Raw genomic sequence first — 18,179 nt, forward strand, 5'->3', positions numbered from 1 at the left:
GTCACAGCTGGACAGTCCCGACCAGCTGCTGCAGGGGCATGCATGGAACAGGTTGCTGTGGGCAGTGGTGGAAAAAGTACTCAATTGTCATACTTGAGCTAAAGTAAAGATACCTTAATAGAAAATGACTCAAGTAGAGGTGGAAGTCACCCAGGAAAATACTACTTGAGTAAAACTCTAAAAGTATTTGGTTTTAAATATACTTAAATATCAAAATTAAATATAATTGCTAAAATGTACTTAAGTATCAAAAGTAAAAGTATAAACCATTTCAAATTCCTTATAATAGGCAAACCAGGGCATGATCTTCTTTTTTTATTTATTGGTGGATAGCCAGGGGCACACTCCAACACTCAGACATCATTTACAAACGAAGCATTTGTGTTTATTGAGTCTGCCAGATCAGTGGCATTAATGATGACCAGGGATGTTCTCTTGATAAGTGTGTGAATTGGACCATTTTCCTGTCAAAATGTAACGAGTACTTTTGGGTGTCAGAAGAATAAGAAGTAAGACGAATGTAGTGAAGTAAAAGTTGGCAAAAATATAAATAGTAAGGTAAAGTACAGATAACCTGAAAACTACTTAAGTAGTACTTTAAAGTATTTTTACTTAAGTGCTTTACACCACTGGCTGTGGGTCACTTCATGTAGGCTACCTGCTGACATTTAATCATGTATGGATCTGGTGTAGGAATCTTGAAACTCATCTCTGTATATACAGTAGAGAATAAAAAACATGCCAATATGCAATAAAATAAAACATTTGCCAATAAAAAAAAAAATGTATATGGGGTCGTTTCCTGCACCAAACAAACTAGCTTTTTCTAAATGTAACCTACAAGTGGAGGTCAATTGTATCTAACAAAACGAAAAACAACCTTAACAGGGGATTAAAAGTTTCTGGAATTATAGTGTTTTGCATGACGGATATCAATATGACAACAGCTACAGTAAACTAAAGTAAATTGAAGCTAAATACTTTTGACAAATTAATATTAACTGTTAAAACTTAAACTAAAATAGTGTATTTGTTTTGATAGTAAAAAATAATCGTTGAAGTTGCGTATTCCATCCATGAAGCAACGATGTGCGTTTTATAGCCTTCTTTTTCTTCACAGTCAAGACATAGAGGTGTATCCCTTCACAGTTTTGTTTTTGTATGTTTTATGCATAAATAGTCATGTTAATGTTTGACACGTGTTTTACAGCCAGCAACAATACAATTCAGCCTGGCCAACTCTGTAGGCTTGTAGGCGATATGCGTCCATTCGCTAACATGTTCATGTTGTCTAATGTATTATTGAATTCACATTTTTATAATGTGTAGATCTAACATCTATATATGAAATAACCATTGAAACCTTTAAATGTGTTATTATATTAGCTATCCTTAAAGTGCAATTTGTCTAGGCTTGTATGGATACAATTACGCACGCGTAAAATAAACACACATGATCAACAAACAGATGCTTATATGCTTATTTTATTTCTTAATTGAGGAGTGAAACACATGAACACACAGGCTGTCTCCTCTGTCAGCTATATGGATACTGACTCTAGTGGTACTGCCTGCCCAGAGCAGACACCACCACTGACAAGAACTTCTGGAAGGATGCCTGATATTCGGGGGTGAATGCGTTGCCCATCTTCCCAGCGATGACGATGGTCAGACAGTCAGACAACAGCTGTGAAAGAGAACAAACCACAGAAGAAGTGATATGTTTACAATGTATTTGGGGGTAGCTTGATCGAGTGGACTTCAATGTTATTTTGTCGCCTATCTTACCTTAAAGTTGTCGGGATCCACGTGCAGTTTCTCGGAGTGCAGAACGCTCAGCTCGGCGTATGTGTTCTTGATGTCGTCCATGTTCTTCAGAGCTCTGTCCAGACCGTGCAGCACCGTGGTGCCGTGCTTAGCAATCAGAGGGTTGTTCATGATGGCCTCTGCGTTGTACAGGTTGCCGAAGCCCCCGAAATACCTCTGGGTCCAGGGGTACACGATCAGACACCTGATGGGAGCGGAGAGAACAGTGTGAGGCTGAACAACAACAGAAAATGACGAAGAAGATGAAAATTATGGGGACTAACAATCAAAGTTTCTTGTCTTACCTTGACAGGGACTTTTGGCCAATGTCGTCATAGTCTAGTTTGGAGAAGATGTTGGAGATAGCCGCGCGCTCTTCATCTGTCCACTCAACCATGTTTGCTCGTGATGATTTAGCTTAGTTTCTAGTGAGAACAGGAATCATGAACAATATTCGGAAAAATCTTTAGTTTTATGGTGTATGTGCACTCCGCCCCCAAAACGAAAAATGTAATTTGATTGGTTGGAGATAACCCATCTTGCTTTAGATAAGACATGGTTGAACATTGTCGAATAGGTCCTCCTTTAGGTGGATTTCCGTGAAACAGCAAAAAACATTTCATGAAACCAAATATAGATTCTGAGGGTAACTCTCAGGTTATAGCCTATACACACAGTGCCTTCAGAAAGTATTCACACCCTTTTGCTTTTTTCACTTTTTGGTGTTGTGTTACAGCCTGAATTTAAATTGATTACATTGAGATGTTGTGTCACTGATCTCCCCACACTACCGCATAATGTCAAAGTGGAATCTTGTTTGTAGAACTTTTCTTTTTAAAAGCTAAAATAAAAGCTAAAATGTATTGAGTCAATAAGTATTCAACCCCTTTGTTATGGCAACCCAAAATACGTTCAGGAGTAACAATGTGCTTAAGAAGTAACATAGTAAGTTGCATGGACTCATTCCGTGTTTAATAATAGTGGTTAACATGATTTTTAAATGACTACCCCATATCTGTACCCCACACATACAATTATCTGTAGGGTCCCTCAATTGAGTAGTGCATTTTCACAGATTCAATCACATAGACCAGGGAGGTTTTCCAATGTCTCCCAAAGAAGGGCACCTACTGTATATGGGTACAAATTAAAAAAGCAGATCCTGAATATGCTGTGGAGCATGGTGAAGTTATTAATTACACTTTGGATGGTGTATCAATACACCCAGTCACTACAAAGATACAGGCGTCCTTCCTAACTCAGTTGCCAGAGAGGAAGGTAACTGCTCAGGGATTTCACCTTGAGGTCAATGGTGATTTTGAGACAGTTACATAGTTTAATGGCTGCGGATAGGAGAAAACTGAGGATGGATCAACAACATTGTATTTACTCCAATATTAACCTAAATGACAGAGTGTAAAGAAGGAAGCCTGTACGGAATAAAAATATTCAAAACCATGCATCCTGTCTGCAACAAGAAATTCAATTGTTGTCCTGCATACCAACCATTATGTTTGGGGCAAATCCAACACACATCACTCAGTACCACTCTTCATATTTTCAGGTATGGTGGTGGCTGCATTACCTTATGGATATGCTTGTCAATCGGCAAGGACTAGGGAGTTTTCTTGGATACAAATAAACTGAATACAGCTATAAGCACAGGCAAAAACGTGGTTTAATCTGCTTTCCAACAGACACTGGAAGATTAATTCAACTTTCAACAGGACAATTAACCTAAAACACAATACCAAATCTAGACTGGAGTTGATTACCAAGACGACGTTGTTTGTTCCTGAGTGGCCGACATATAGTTTTGACTTAAATCGGCTTGAAAATCTATGTCAAGAATTTGAAATGGCTGTCTAGTAATGATCAACAATCAACTTGAACGATTTTGAATAATTTAAAAAAGAATAATGTGCAGTTATTGTACAATCCAGGTATGGAAAGCTCTTAGAGACTTACCCAAAAGTCTCACAGCTGTAATCTTCGCCAAATGCGCTTCTACAAAGTATTGACTCTGGTGTGAATACTTATGTGAATTATATATTTCTGTTTTTCATTTTTATAAATTAGCTACAAATTCTAAAAGCAGGTTTTCACTTTGTCATTACGGGGTATTTTGTGTAATAAATTAGAAAAAAATATTTCATCGATTTTGAATTTAGGCTGTAACACAACAAAATGTGGAATAAGTCAAGGGGTATGAATACTTTCTGAAGGTACTGTATGCAACACAATCGAAAGTATCCATATGGCGGACCTATTTAATAATATAGGCCTACTCTCCATTACTTTCGCCATTTTGTGGTTGTGAATCATTTTGATTGCATTTGAATGAGTTCACATTGATAATCATTAATAAGTCAAGATCTCTCTTAGTTATGATTGCAAAATAAGTATGTGAGCTATGGCATTGGCATGGCATTGCTTTCATTGTAACCCTGCCTCCTGATAGTGTACTTCCATAGTTGAAATAACAAGGGCAACGTGATGCCATCGTTTGAGATTTCATTAGGCCTAATTAAAAGAGTTACAAATAAACGTTTAGTTACAACCCTCACATTGGGACCAGGTTTCCCCATCCTCTGACTTGTTATTTGCAGCAAACATCTGTGTTATCTCCTACAGCAAGACACTCCCATTTTTGACTCCAAATGAAGCTCAAAAAGGAAAACCCTCGAACGTCATTCGTGCCATGATTGACATTCGTGCCTGTAATTTTAATTACATTTAGTAAATGTGGCAATAGTCACAATTTTAACCAGTGATGAATACAACATTTGCCAAACGGAGACACAAATGATAGCAAGGTTATTTATTATTTAGATGTACATACGTGATGGGCCTCACATAAGCCCTATGCGCCTCATTTGCGCTGTAATATATTGGCGCCCTTGCACGACTCACCATTTCTTCTACAATAAGATGACATTGAAAAAACGTAACTTTTAACATTTTTAACTTTAAGTAAATAAAATGGCCTGTACTAAATTATTCAGAATTCAAATGAATTTGGTTGGAGTCAGGTGATTCTCGTTTGATGTGTACTGTAATTTATCTCAGCTGTAGTAAGTTGCAGCTGCCTACACAGTAAAAATAGCCATTCAACTAGAACATTCTGTTCCATTGCAGTCCGTTGTAAAGTGCAAGGGTGCCAATATATTAAGCGAAAATATATAGCTACATGAACATCAAAATATTACTTTACGCAGTGATAGTCCCACGTGGAAACATCTCCTTTAAGCACGATGCGATTTGGCTTTCTGCCAAGGACATTGAGTGTCGATGTGCCACAATGATGTCAATAATGACATGTTTAATAAAACCTCTTAATTAAAATGTATTTTTAATACACTTTATGCTTGTGATTTCAACAAATTATATACATTTGGGATCAGTGACGATTTTAGCATGTAAATCTAAGTGGGGCAAAAAAAAGCGGGACGCATTCCAGCAAAGCCACTGCACAACACAACACTAAACAATACACTAATTGCACTATACCACTGCTACACCTGGCTAGCGGAGCCTTGTCTGGCAGCGAAACAGTTAATTCAGCCTCATTTACTGACTTGCTTAAACAAATGTTGTTTATACTGACAATTGAGATGTACAAACTATTGCATAAGGTGACGACAAGCAGATAAGAGGCAATCCTTAATTTCGATTTAGACATTAATGAGCGAGCTAGGACTGACGTAGTCAATATAACTAATTGTTCAGCACTTTTGAAATGTACAATGACAGAATTCAGAACATAGGCCGTTCTTACATTGTTCTCCCTGTACACCAAGTCAGAACCGTAGGATAAATAAAGGGGCATATAAGCAGACAATGAAATCTCTTACATTATTCAATGATTACATTTCTCAAAAACAGGTTATGCACCACCAAGTCAGAACACTAGGCAAAATTAAGAGGTGAAAATAGACCAAATTATTAGGGTGAGGCAAATGGGCTACTAACAGCTTACTACAACATACAATTTGTATTACTTTCTTAGCTACAGTATACAGTACCAGTCAAAAGTTTGGACACACCTACTCATTCAAGGGTTTTTCTTTATTTGTCCTATTTTCTACATTGTAGAATAATAATGAAGACGTCAAAACTATGAAATAACACATATGGAATCATGTAGTAACCAAAAAAGTTTTAAACAAATCAAACTATATTTTATATTTGAGATTCTTCAAAGTAGCCACCCTTTGTCTAGATGACAGCTTTGCACACTCTTGGCATTCTCTCAACCAGCTTCACTTGGAATGCTTTTCCAACAGTCTTGAAGGAGTTCCCACATATGCTGAGCACTTGTTGGCTGCTTTTCCTTCACTCTGCGTTCCAACTTGTCCCAAACCATCTCAATTGGGTTGAGGTGAGGTGATTGTGGAGGCAAGGTCATCAAATTTTTTCATCAAACTTTGTCATCAAAGTCTGACATTCTCTGGATTTATGGTGCTTTCAAGACAACTGGGGGGAAAAAAGAAGATTGAATCACGATGTCACGACCTGAAGTGATCTTCAGGTCATAGCTCTAGAAAGAGGCTGGATGAAAGTTCAAAACTTATTTTCCCAGTGATACCTCGTTTTCCCCAAGTTCCCAGTTATCTTGAACTTACTAAAGTCAGATTTTGCAGTTCCAAGATAACAGTTGTTTGAGTGCAGCACAAATCATGCTTCACTGACAGCATGGCCAATGTTGAACGTTATAATTTTAAACTAGGAAAAGAGACACTTAATCTTAGACTTGGGACCTCTCCTTGACCTGCCACCACTCCCCCAGTACTCTCTCCCTCTCCCTCTCTCTCAGTGTGTGTGTGATTGTGTGGACGGAGACAGGTGTGCTGGAGTCAGAGCTGATCCCCAACAGCTGCAACCTGTTCCATAATCAAGACCTCTACAAATACTCAGCCCTGCCACTTCCACGCTGCCAGATCATAATATCTGCTCAGTCAGTCTACGTTTCTAGCCGTTTGTTACTATTCAGATCCTGTTATCCTGTTGTGCCTTGCCTGACGCTGTTTTCCTCTCCGCTACAGTTCTGCCCGCTCTGACTCTGGTCCCTGGAGGTGAGTGGTTACTTCCTCCCAGTCTCCTCGTCTGAGTCTGCTCTTGGGTTCCCCTGTTCCACTCCTCGTAACACCACCACAGAAAGTACTGAGTTAGGCTGAAACACCTGCATTTTGGAGCTGCCTTACTCAAGACCATGTTTGTATGCGGGTTTATTAAATAATATATATTTTTTACATTGTTTGCTAACTGATATGTGACACGTATTAATGCCAAAATAACATGCGAAACAGACAAGCCCCCCCCCCCAAAAGATATGACCGGTTGCCACTGCTTGGGAGGTACTTGGGATGTATGGTCCTCAGCAGATGGTTAAGTTTACACATTTCTATACCTAAAGGGAACTCTGTCACAACTAACTGACAGAACTTAATGCAGCTGAACAAGTAACGATTTCCTCCTTATTACAGAGAGTTAACGACACAAGCACTCAGGTGTTTCTGTCAGGTTTTATTACAAAATAAAAACACACAAATAAAATATTCTATAATAAGTTAATGGAACAGCAACATTTGGTTTATATGATGGGGCTATGATGCTCCTTATCTGTATTTCTCTGCAAGGACGGCTGCGAAGGCCGAGAGGTACTTGTCCATGGCTGCGTGCGCGACAGGATCGAACTCATCACCCATGTGAGCGGCCAAAGTCACGAGGATACAGTGACAAAGAAGCTGTGAGGGAAATAAACAAAACACAAAGGGAAAAAATCATAAAATAAACCACAAGTGCACTTGTTAAGTTTCATTCATAGATTTGAAATGAAATTATTGGTATAAGAAATATGGTGTAAACTCCCAGTCTATACCATTGCCAACACCAATTTGTGGGGAGTAGTGAATGAGTGCACAATTCAAGGAGTAAAGATTATTAGGACACAATGAGTGTGTTCCAGCAGATGATATAAGTTGGGATAGGGATGTTCTAGTGCTAATATCTGATGGAACAGTTAATCAAGAGAAATAGGGAAGGCACCTTGAAGTTGCAGGGGTCTATTCTCAGTTTGTAGGCATGCAGTGTTTGGAGCGGTGCCAGGGTGACCATCATCGAGCTGATGTCTTTGGAACACTCAGCTATCGCGAGAACTATCTTCTTCCCGTGGGAACGCAGGTGCGGGGACCGGGGTCTGATGTCCAGGTGGGCGAAGTATGTTTTTGTCCCGGGAAAAGTCGTCATCATCCTGTGATACAGTGATAAAGTGTAGGTCTGCAAGTGGGCATTATATTTGTGACTGACAACAGGTCTGTTGTTGCCTCCATTCCCACCAACTTCCGGTAAATAGACCATGAACCCAATTTAATTGCAAAATTATTGTAACAGGCTAACCATATAATAAACAAAAATGTAACACAAAAAATATATACGTTTTGTTTTCATTCAAATACATGACACCTTTCACAAATACATTTTCCAATAGCAGAAGCAAAGGCAGTTTTTGCCAACGAAATGTCGTAGTTTTAACACCGTTTAGCCTACCATATCGAAAGTGGCATCTTATCAGAAAGGAAGTCATGTTCAGATGTGTGTGTTGCTTGTATGATATTTACAATTAACTTAGGCCTACCTTAGAAGACATTCAGCTCCGATGTCGGAAGCCACGGGAATCATTTTGTCCCAAATTTTAGCGATCAGCTCCTTTTCGTGGTCTGTGAGCATATTGTAGCCCGTTGCGCTGGTGCTATGCGTAAAAGTTGAATGTCTGAACGGGCGCACAGCACAGGTCTGCGTAAAGGTGTTAGTCAACCATTTTTTTCACCACTATAACACATCAAAATGCAAGCAAATCACGTTTTCTGGCAGTATTTACAACAATTGTCTAAATGAGGTAAACTAAATGGTAATTTGCGGCGGTCGTTTGCGGTAGGCCTACTCCTTGCTTCGGGTTGTTTTCCTTCTGAATGCTGAGGAGAGATAACCACTTGAGGGTGGGCAAGTTGCGCAGAAGACCCAACATCTTCTGATATGCGTCATGTGGTCTACTGGGGGCCTCTTTTGACACGCACACACACACTGTTAACGTGACCATAAAAAAAACATAAGAAAATAATAATGTAATGAAGTAAAATGAAAGTCTACTTCAGCCTAATGCATTGTAATAAAATTGACTTAAAATGCACCGAATACAGTTTTTGGGTGAATGTGTGATGTTGCAGTTGGTGTGTCACGAAGTTACCCTACCCCTTAGAAATTCCTTGCTGTGGTTACTGATTTTGACCTAATCTCTGCTCCCTTTATCGTAATCTATACATCCCAGCCAGGGCCAGGCAACTGACTTGGCCGTGAACACATATTGTAAACATATTCATGTATATGGGTGATTCTACAGAAGTGGGGTAATTGCTGTCTCACTTCCAAAAAAAACAATCTATAAAAGTGTTCAAATGTAGATTTTGTTTTCATCATGATATGTTCTAATTAATTCCAAGGCAATAACAAACATATTGTTAAATTAATATAGTACAAAGCCATTGTTTATACACTTATTTCTATTCACAAGTAGCTGCCCCAAAGCGACTCTTAAACTTCATGTTTGAAAATTAAACAATTCATGATTTCAGATTTCTTTTCAACACTATTATTTCAATAGAACATATTGAGTTGTTCTATTACCACATTGAAAGATATGGATCTTAATAGTGTTTTGTTTATTTTTAAACATCTTTCTCTGAAAAATGCTGTCCCAACTTTTGATGTCACTACCGAAACACAGACTTTAGCTGACTGTAGAATGAATGTGCCTTAAGCCACACCCCTACAAATATCACCAGGTGATGGGATTGCACCCCTCTCCAGCATGGCCACATGGCAAGTTGTCTGTCTGCAATCATTTTGGAGAAAATATGTGAGAAAGTTGGTAAAGCTTCATGTATTTTTAAATAGTGTCACTACCGAACATCTAATATTTCATGAAATACATAAAGCATGGTTTTTGGACTAAAATATATATGTTTGTTATGATGTACATCAGTCCAAATGAAAACTATCCAGCCATAAGCTAGCTATTATCCAAACCAAAATGGTCACAACCTAAACAATTGACACCATATACAGTGTACATTTACAGAGGTCTCACCTTTGTATCTATACCATTATGGTGTCTGTGACAGCACAGGCAACGCCATCGAGGCTATCTTCATTTTAAAGTTGCAAGCGCCTTGAACTACCAACTGATCTACAAGAGGACCACCATGTCAAATCAAATCCAATTTTATTGGTCACATACACGTGATTAGAAGATGTTATTGCGGGTGTAGCGAAAGGCTTGTGCTTCTAGCTCTGACAGTGCAGTAATATCTAACAAGTAACATCTAACAATTTAAACAACATATAGCCAATACACAAAAATCTAAGTATGAATGAATTAAGACTATATACATATATCGACAAGCGATGTCAGAGCAGAATGGACTAAGATACAGTAGAATAGTATAGAATACAGTATATACAGTTGAAGTCGGAAGTTTACATACACTTTAGACAAATACATTTAAACTCAGTTTTTCACAATTCCTGACATTCAACCCTAGTAAAAATTCCCGGTCAGTTAGGATCACCACTTTATTTTAAGAATGTGAAATGTCAGAATAATAGTATAGAGAATGATTTATTTCAGCTTTTATTTCTTTCATCACATTCCCAGTGGGTCAGAAGTTTACATACACTCAACTAGTATTTGGCAGCATTGCCTTTAAATTGTTTAACTTGGGTCAAACGTTTTGGGTAGCCTTCCACAAGCTTCCCACAATAAGCTGGGTGAATTTTGGCCCACTCCTCCTGACAGAGCTGGTGTAACTGAGTCAGGTTTGTAGGCCTCCTTGCTCGCTCACACTTTTTCAGTTCTGCCCACATATTTTCTATAGTATTGAGGTCAGGGCTTTGTGATGGCCACTCCAATACCTTGACTTTGTTGTCCTTAAGCCATTTTGCCACAACTTTGGAAGTATGCTTGGGGTCATTGTCCATTTGGAAGACCCATTTGCGACCAAGCTTTAACTTCCTGACTGATGTCTTGAGATGTTGCTTCAATATATCCACATAATTTTCCTGCCTCATGATGCCATCTATTTTGTGAAGCGCACCAGTCCCTCCTGCAGCAAAGCACCCCAACAACATGATGCTGCCACCCCCGTGCTTCACGGTTGGGATGGCGTTCTTCGGCTTGCAAGCATCCCCCTTTTTCCTCCAAACATAACAATGGTCATTATGGCCAAACAGCTCTATTTTTGTTTCATCAGACCAGAGGACATTTCTCCAAAAAGTACGACCTTTGTCCCCATGTGCAGTTGCAAACAGTAGTCTGGCTTTTATATTGCGGATTTGGAGCAGTGGCTTCTTCCTTGCTGAGCGGCCTTTCAGGTTATGTTTATAATAGTACTCGTTTTACTGTGGCTATAGATAATTTTGTACCTGTTTCCTCCAGCATCTTCACAAGGTCCTTTGCTGTTATTCTGGGATTGATTTGCAATTTTCGCACCAAAGTACGTTCATCTCTCCTTCCTGAGCGGTACGACGGCTGTGTGGTCCCATTGTGTGTATACTTGCGTACTATTGTTTGTACAGATGAACGTGGTACCTTCAGGTGTTTGGAAATTGCTCCCAAGGATGAACCAGACTTATGGAGGTCAATCATTTTTTTCCTGAGGTCTTGGCTGATTTCTTTTGATTTTCCCATGATGTCAAGCAAAGAGGCACTGCGTTTGAAGGTAGGCCTTGAAATACATCCACGGGTACACCTCCAATTGACCCAAAATTATGTCAATTAGCCTATCAGAAGCTTCTAAAGCCATGACATAATTTTCTGGAATTTTCCAAGCTGTTTAAAGGCACAGTCAATTTAGTGTATGTAAACTTCTGACCCACTGGAATTGTCATACAGTGAATTAAAGTGAAATAATCTGTCTGTAAACAATTGTTGGAAAATAACTTGTGTCATGCATAAAGTAGATGTCCTAACCGATGTCCTAACCTGCCAAAACTATAGTTTGTTAACAATACATTTTTGGAGCTGTGAACAACGAGTTTTAAGGACTCCAACCTAAGTGTATGTAAACTTCCGACTTCAACTGTACATATGAGATGAATAATGCAAGACATGTAAAAACATTTAAGTGACTAAAATACCGTAGAAGTATAGAAAACAGTATATACATATGAGATGAGTAACGCCAGATATGTAAACATTATTAAGTGACTAAGATACCATAGAATAGTATAGAGTACAGTATATACATATGAGATGAGTAATGCCAGACATTATTAAATTGACTAGTGTTCCATACCGTAAAGTGGCCAGTGATTTCTACTCTATGCCTATAGGCAGCAGTCTCTAATGTGCTGGTGATGGCTGTTTAACAGTCTGATGGCCTTGAGATAGAAGCTGTTTTTCAGTCTCTCGGTCCCAACTTTGATGAACCTGTACTGACCTCACCTTCTGGATGATAGCGGGGTGAACAGGCAGTGGCTTGGGTGGTTGATGTCCTTGATGATCTTTTTGTTCCTTCCTGTGACATCGGATGCTGTAGATGTCCTGGAGGGCGGGTAGTTTGCCCCCAGTAATGTGTTGGGCAGACCTCACCACCCTCTGGAGAGCCTTGCAGTTGCAGGCAGTGCAGTTGCCATACCAGGCGGTGATACAGCCCGACAGGATGCTTTCAATTGTGCATCTGTCAAAGTTTGTGAGGGTTTTAGGTGACATAACAAATTTCTTTAGCCTCCTGAGGTTGAAGAGGCTTTTTTGCGCCTTCTTCACCACACTGTCTGTGTGGGTGGTCCATTTCAGTTTGTCAGTGATGTGTACGGTAAGGAACTTGAAGCTTTCCACCTTCTTCACTGCGGTCCCGTCGATGTAGATTGGGGGGTGCACCCTCTGCTAATGTTGAGTGAGAGGTTGTTTTCCAGGCACCACACTCCCAATGCCCTCGCCTCCTCCCTGTAGGCTCTCGTCATCGTTGGTAATCAAGCCTACTACTGTTGTGTTGTTGGAGGCGTGCTTGGCCACGCAGTCATGGGAGAACAGGGAGTACAGGAGGGGGCGGGGCACGAACCCTTGTGGGGCTCAGTGTTGAGGATCAGTGGAGTGGAGGTGATGTTTTCTACCTTCACCACCTGGGGGCGGCCTGTAGGGAAGTCCAGGACCCAGTTGCACAGGGCGGGGTTCAGACCCAGGGCCTCGAGCTTAATGAGCTTGGAAGGTACTATGGTGTTGAATGCTGAGCTATAGTCAATAAACAGCATTCTTACATAGGTATTCCTCTTGTCCAGATGGGATAGGGCAGTGTGCAGAGTGATGGTGATTGCATCGTCTGTGGATCTATTGGGGCGGTAAGCAAATTGAAGTGGGTCTAGGGTGTCAGGTAAGGTAGAGATGATATGATCCTTGACTAGTCTCTCAAAGCACTTCATGATGACAGAAGTGAGTGCTATGGGGCGATAGTCATTAAGTTCAGTTACCTTTGCCTTCCTGTGTACAGGAACAATGGTGGCCATCTTGAAGCATGTGTGGACAGCAGACTGCAATAGGGAGAGATTGAATATTCCTGTAAACACACCAGCCAGCTGGTCTGCGCATACTCTGAGGACGTGGCTAGGGATGCCGTCTGGGCTGGCAGCCTTGCGAGGGTTAACATGTTTAAATGTTTTACTCACGTCGGCTACGGAGAAGGAAAGCATACAGTCCTTGGTAGTGGGCCGCGTCGGTGGCACTATTACGTGAATGTCTGTAGACCCTGCCACATACATCTCGTGTCTGAGCCATTGAATTGCGACTCCACTTTATCTCTATACTGACGTTTAGCTTGTTTGATTTCTTTGCGGAGTGAATAACTACACTGTTTATATTCTGCCATATTCCCAGTGACCTTGCCGTGGTTAAATGCGATGGTTCGCGCTTTCAGTTTCACGCAAATGCTACCATCTATCCACGGTTTCTGGTTAGGGTAGGTTTTAATAGTTACAGTGGGTACTACATCTCCTATACACTTTCTTGTAAACTCAGTCACCGTATCTGTGTATGCGTCTAGATTATTTTCACAAGCTATCCGGAACATATCCCAGTCCACGTGATCAAAACAATTCGGAAGCGTGGATTTCGATTGGTCAGACCAGCGTTGAATAGTTCTTAGCACGGGCACTTCTTGTTTAAGTTTCTACCTATAGGAAGGGATGCACAATCGAGAGTATCCTGTCGAGCTGTATCACCGCCTGGTATGGTTACTGCTCCGCTCACAACCGTAAGGCTCTCCAGAGGATAGTGAGGTCTGCGCAAAGCATCACCGGGGGCAAACTACCTGCCCTCCAGGACACCTACACCACCCGATGTCACAGGAAGGCCAAAAAGATCATCAAGGACAACAACCACCCGATCCACTGCCTGTTCACCCTGCTATCATCCAGAAGGCGAGGTCAGTACAGGTGCATCAAAGCTGGGACCGAGAGACTGAAAAACAGCTTCTATCTCAAGGCCATCAGACTGTTAAACAGCCATCATTAACATTGAGTGTCTGCTGCCAACATACTGACCCAAATCTCTAGCCACTTTAATAATTAAATATTGGATGTTATAAATTTATCACTATTCACTATTCACTTTAAACAATGGCACTTTATATAATGTTTACATACCCTACATTACTCATATGTATATACTGTACTCTATACCATCTACTGCATCTTGCCTATGCCGTTTGGCCATCACTCATCCATATATTTATATGTACATATTCTTATTCATTCCTTTACACAAGGTAGTTGTTGTGAAATTGTTAGATTACTTGTTAGATATTTGTCACGCGGGACTAGGTGGGTAAAGGAATCAGACGCAGAGAGTTCCACTGGGGAAAAGTGCTTTTTACTTCGGCACACAAAATGATAAGCCCAACAATACAGGGCGCAGACAACAACGTGACAACCCAAAAACACAGGGTGCCAAGTTTAAGAAAATAAATCCACCTCTACCTAAAACGCACACACGTAACATAAAGACAATCCCGCACAAAACAAGGGCGGGTCCACCTACTAAAAATAGGGTAGCTCATTAAACCAAACAACAGAAACACAGGTGAAACTAATTAGACAAAACAAACAGACAAATGAAAAAGGGATCGGTGGCGGCTAGTAGGACGGTGACGACGACCGCCGAGCACCGCCCGAACAGGCAGGGGAGCCAACTTCGGCGGAAGTCGTGACAATATTACTGCACGGTCGGAACTAGAAGCACAAGCATTTCGCCACACTCGCATTAACATTGGCTAACCATGTGTATGTGACCAATACAATTTGATTTGATTTGAGCAAGATGGAGTCGTGGTCAGATTTGCTGAAAGGAGGGTGGGGGAGGGCCTTGTAAGCGTTCCGGTAGTTTGAATAGCAATGGTTGAGAGTCTTAGTAGCGCGAGTAGTCGATATGTTGATAGAACTTTGGCAACCTAATCCTCGGATTTGCTTCATTAAAATCCCCAGTTACAATAAATGCAGCCACAGGATATGTGGTTTGCAATTTGCATAAAGTCCAGTGAAGTTCTTTGAGGCCGGTCGTGGTACTGGCTTGAGAGGGGATGTAAACGGCCGTGGCAATGACGGAGGAGAATTCTCTTGGGAGACAATATGGTCGGCATTTGATTGTGAGGTATTCAAGATCGGGTGAACAACAGGACTTGAGTTCCTGTATGTTCCTAGAATTACACCATGAGTCGTTAATCATGAAACACACCCCTCCGCCCTTCTGCTTCCCGGAGAGATATTTATTCCTGTCTGCGTGATGTACTGAGAATCCTGCTGGCTTTACCAACAGAGTATCCTGAGAGAGCCATGTTTCTGTGAAACAAAGTGTGTCACAGGCCCCGATGTCTCTCTGGAAATTAATCTTTACGCTAAGCTCATCAACTTTGTTATCCAAAGACTGAACATTAGCGAGTAATATACTCAGAAGCGGTGGGTGGTGTGTGCTCCTTATAAATCGAGCCAGCAGGCTGCCTCGAGTGCCTCTCCCCAGCCGGCAATGTTTTGGGTCTGCCTCTGGAATAAGTTAAATTGCTCTGGGGAGAGTGAACAAAGGATCTGCTCCAGGGAAGTCGTATTCCTGGTCGTAATGCTGGAATTTATGGTGAGTTACTGCCACTCTAATATCCAATAGTTCCCCCCGGCTGTATGTAATGACACAAAACATTTCCTGAGCTAATAATGTAAAAAATTGTACATAAAAAAAAATTATACTGCAAAGTTTCCTTAGAGCTAGTCGCGATGCTGCCATCTCCTTCGGCGCTGTTGTTGTGGGTAGTTGACAAGTGCACACTTCAGGAAAAAGTGTAGAGTTTTGAGATGCATAGCCAGCAGGGGGCTTCAACCCTCCAAGAGCACAAACGTTGACGTCTATTTGGTCCAAACATAGACATATATAATGTACTGTACTGTGCTCTACCGTACTGTGCTCTACTGAACTGTCCTCTACTGTACTGTACTTACTGAACTATACTCAACTTGACTGTACTGTGCTGTACTAACTATAATCATTAACCCATAGGAATCCCCACCCAGATGACTCCTTTAAAATGGTGGAAGGCCTCAATTGCAATGTCTATACTAAAAGGGGTTATATCCATTAAGAGTCCTCTATCTATCTCTATGATTGACACTTGACTGTTAGTCCACTGTATTTTTTTTACATTTATTGAAAAAAACATCTGAAGGGTAAATCTACATTAAACACTTAGATCATTATTTATATTTTGTATTATTTGTAGAGTTGTTGAAGGAAAGGGACATCCATAAGGTGCCAACATGCTGAAAAGTACAGCAGATAGTCAGAGAAAAATACAATAAAATTTGCATTTTGGGAGTAGAACAGGGCACACATTTGTTTTCAGAGATAGCCCAGACCTTTTTTCATTATCCACAACTTACCAACCAGAACCAGGTTTCCATGACAACATCCTACCAGTGAAAAGGCAGAAAGACACAGACAGAAAGAATTGTGTATTTTATTGATCGTCATGAATATGTCAATCACATGCCTCATTCGATATGGTATTAATTAAGTAAGCAATTAAGTTCAGAATGTATATGTCAGGTCACTACCAAAACAATGTCACTACTAAAATACCTGATAATCTGCAACAATGAAGATAGGAAAAGTGGCAATTAAACATCTAACAACATAATTAATTAGATGCATAAGTAATTAAATCAATCAATATGTTTCAGACTAATAAAATCAACACATAAATGTTGCATGCTAATAAAATGTCTAAGATCAATCTGTAATAGAAGGTTAATCAAAATGATCACTACTGTGCATGGTTCTCCCTTTATTGCAACTTTTACACTATGTTTCAGTAGTGACACATTTAGTGGGGTGGTAAGGAATTCAGGACAAAATGTCATATATGCAATACAAACAAAATGTGTGAGTAGTAAATATGTCTATCTGATTTGGGAGAAATAGGATACAAATTAGCAATTTTTTTCAACCCTGTATTGTTACCACTTCTGTAGAATAACCCATATATGAGCCTTACTACATGTCTCTATATAGGTCTTCAACCCGAGCCAGGTTGTAGTAAAGGTTTGCTTATCTTCTGGATCAACAATGCGCCATCTAGTGGTTAAGATATTTGCCCTGCCCATGTTTCAAGGTTCCACAACATGTTTAACATCTGCATAAGTACAATTCAAGGGTCCCAACAAAACATATTACAATAAAACCAACATCCAAGAGAGCTTGCAACATCTTGTAGGATCATAGTCTTTATTCTACAGTAGTGTACAGTAGGGTATACATAGGCTTTACATACTGTACTCATACGATGGGTACAACAGCAGCCCAGGGTTAGATCTTATACTGACATAAATGGAGAAAACAACAAATAAGCTGCTCTTAGATACATTTATGTGTGTATTTATTGCTTTATTTACTTTAGAATCACACACTTTTTGTGAACCAGATGTACCTATTTTCTAATTAGTCTGTATATCTATTGTTGGAACTCCAGTGGGCATGGCCCAGGTATGGGAGAGGTCAGCCCAGGTTTCTCAGAAAGGGAGGGGGCTGATAAAGGCCTACAGCTGTCCCTATCAGCAGCACCAGACTGGGGCTTTGTTCAGGGCGGGGCAGGGGGCTAGGGCGCTGTGACGCACTGTGTAGAAGTAGGTTGAAGTCCCAAAACACAGATCTAGGATCAGATTACCCCTACCGCCAATTCTAACCCTGACCCCTAGGGAGGTTAAACCTTATCTGATCCTAGAGTTAGGGCAACTTCTACATATTCTGTGTATACAGGCAGAAGCGTGAGTTAGCAGAAAGAGGG

General features: G+C 40.4%; 2 protein-coding genes across 2 annotated transcripts; both read right to left on the reverse strand.

Annotated features, from left to right (window-relative positions):
- Positions 1-1,467: 1,467 nt before the first annotated feature.
- LOC129828484 (hemoglobin subunit beta-2-like) lies at positions 1,468-2,256 on the reverse strand. The gene is made up of 3 exons (XM_055889516.1): positions 2,112-2,256; positions 1,789-2,011; positions 1,468-1,687 (listed from the first exon to the last, which is right to left on the reverse strand). The coding sequence occupies exons 1-3, from the start codon at positions 2,201-2,203 to the stop codon at positions 1,559-1,561; spliced, it is 444 nt and encodes a 147-aa protein (XP_055745491.1). The 5' UTR covers positions 2,204-2,256; the 3' UTR covers positions 1,468-1,558.
- Positions 2,257-7,312: 5,056 nt separating this feature from the next.
- zgc:163057 (Hemoglobin subunit alpha-D-like) lies at positions 7,313-8,822 on the reverse strand. The gene is made up of 3 exons (XM_055890288.1): positions 8,444-8,822; positions 7,855-8,059; positions 7,313-7,553 (listed from the first exon to the last, which is right to left on the reverse strand). The coding sequence occupies exons 1-3, from the start codon at positions 8,533-8,535 to the stop codon at positions 7,425-7,427; spliced, it is 426 nt and encodes a 141-aa protein (XP_055746263.1). The 5' UTR covers positions 8,536-8,822; the 3' UTR covers positions 7,313-7,424.
- Between the last annotated feature and the right edge of the window lie 9,357 nt (positions 8,823-18,179).

Source organism: Salvelinus fontinalis, chromosome 30 (assembly GCF_029448725.1).
Source record: "Salvelinus fontinalis isolate EN_2023a chromosome 30, ASM2944872v1, whole genome shotgun sequence".
NCBI classification, from domain to species: Eukaryota; Metazoa; Chordata; class Actinopteri; order Salmoniformes; family Salmonidae; genus Salvelinus; species Salvelinus fontinalis.

Bases quoted from the DNA above. Each gene is read 5' to 3' on its own strand.
- zgc:163057 (XM_055890288.1), bottom strand. From the start codon at position 8,535: ATGCTCACAGACCACGAAAAGGAGCTGATCGCTAAAATTTGGGACAAA. The intron at 8,060-8,443 runs GTAGGCCTAAGT...ACTGTATCACAG, and splicing joins GGAGCTGAATGTCTTCTAAG to GATGATGACGACTTTTCCCG. The intron at 7,554-7,854 runs GTGCCTTCCCTA...TTTCCCTCACAG, and splicing joins TAGACCCCTGCAACTTCAAG to CTTCTTTGTCACTGTATCCT.
- LOC129828484 (XM_055889516.1), bottom strand. From the start codon at position 2,203: ATGGTTGAGTGGACAGATGAAGAGCGCGCGGCTATCTCCAACATCTTC. The intron at 2,012-2,111 runs GTAAGACAAGAA...CGCTCCCATCAG, and splicing joins GGCCAAAAGTCCCTGTCAAG to GTGTCTGATCGTGTACCCCT. The intron at 1,688-1,788 runs GTAAGATAGGCG...TCTCTTTCACAG, and splicing joins TGGATCCCGACAACTTTAAG to CTGTTGTCTGACTGTCTGAC.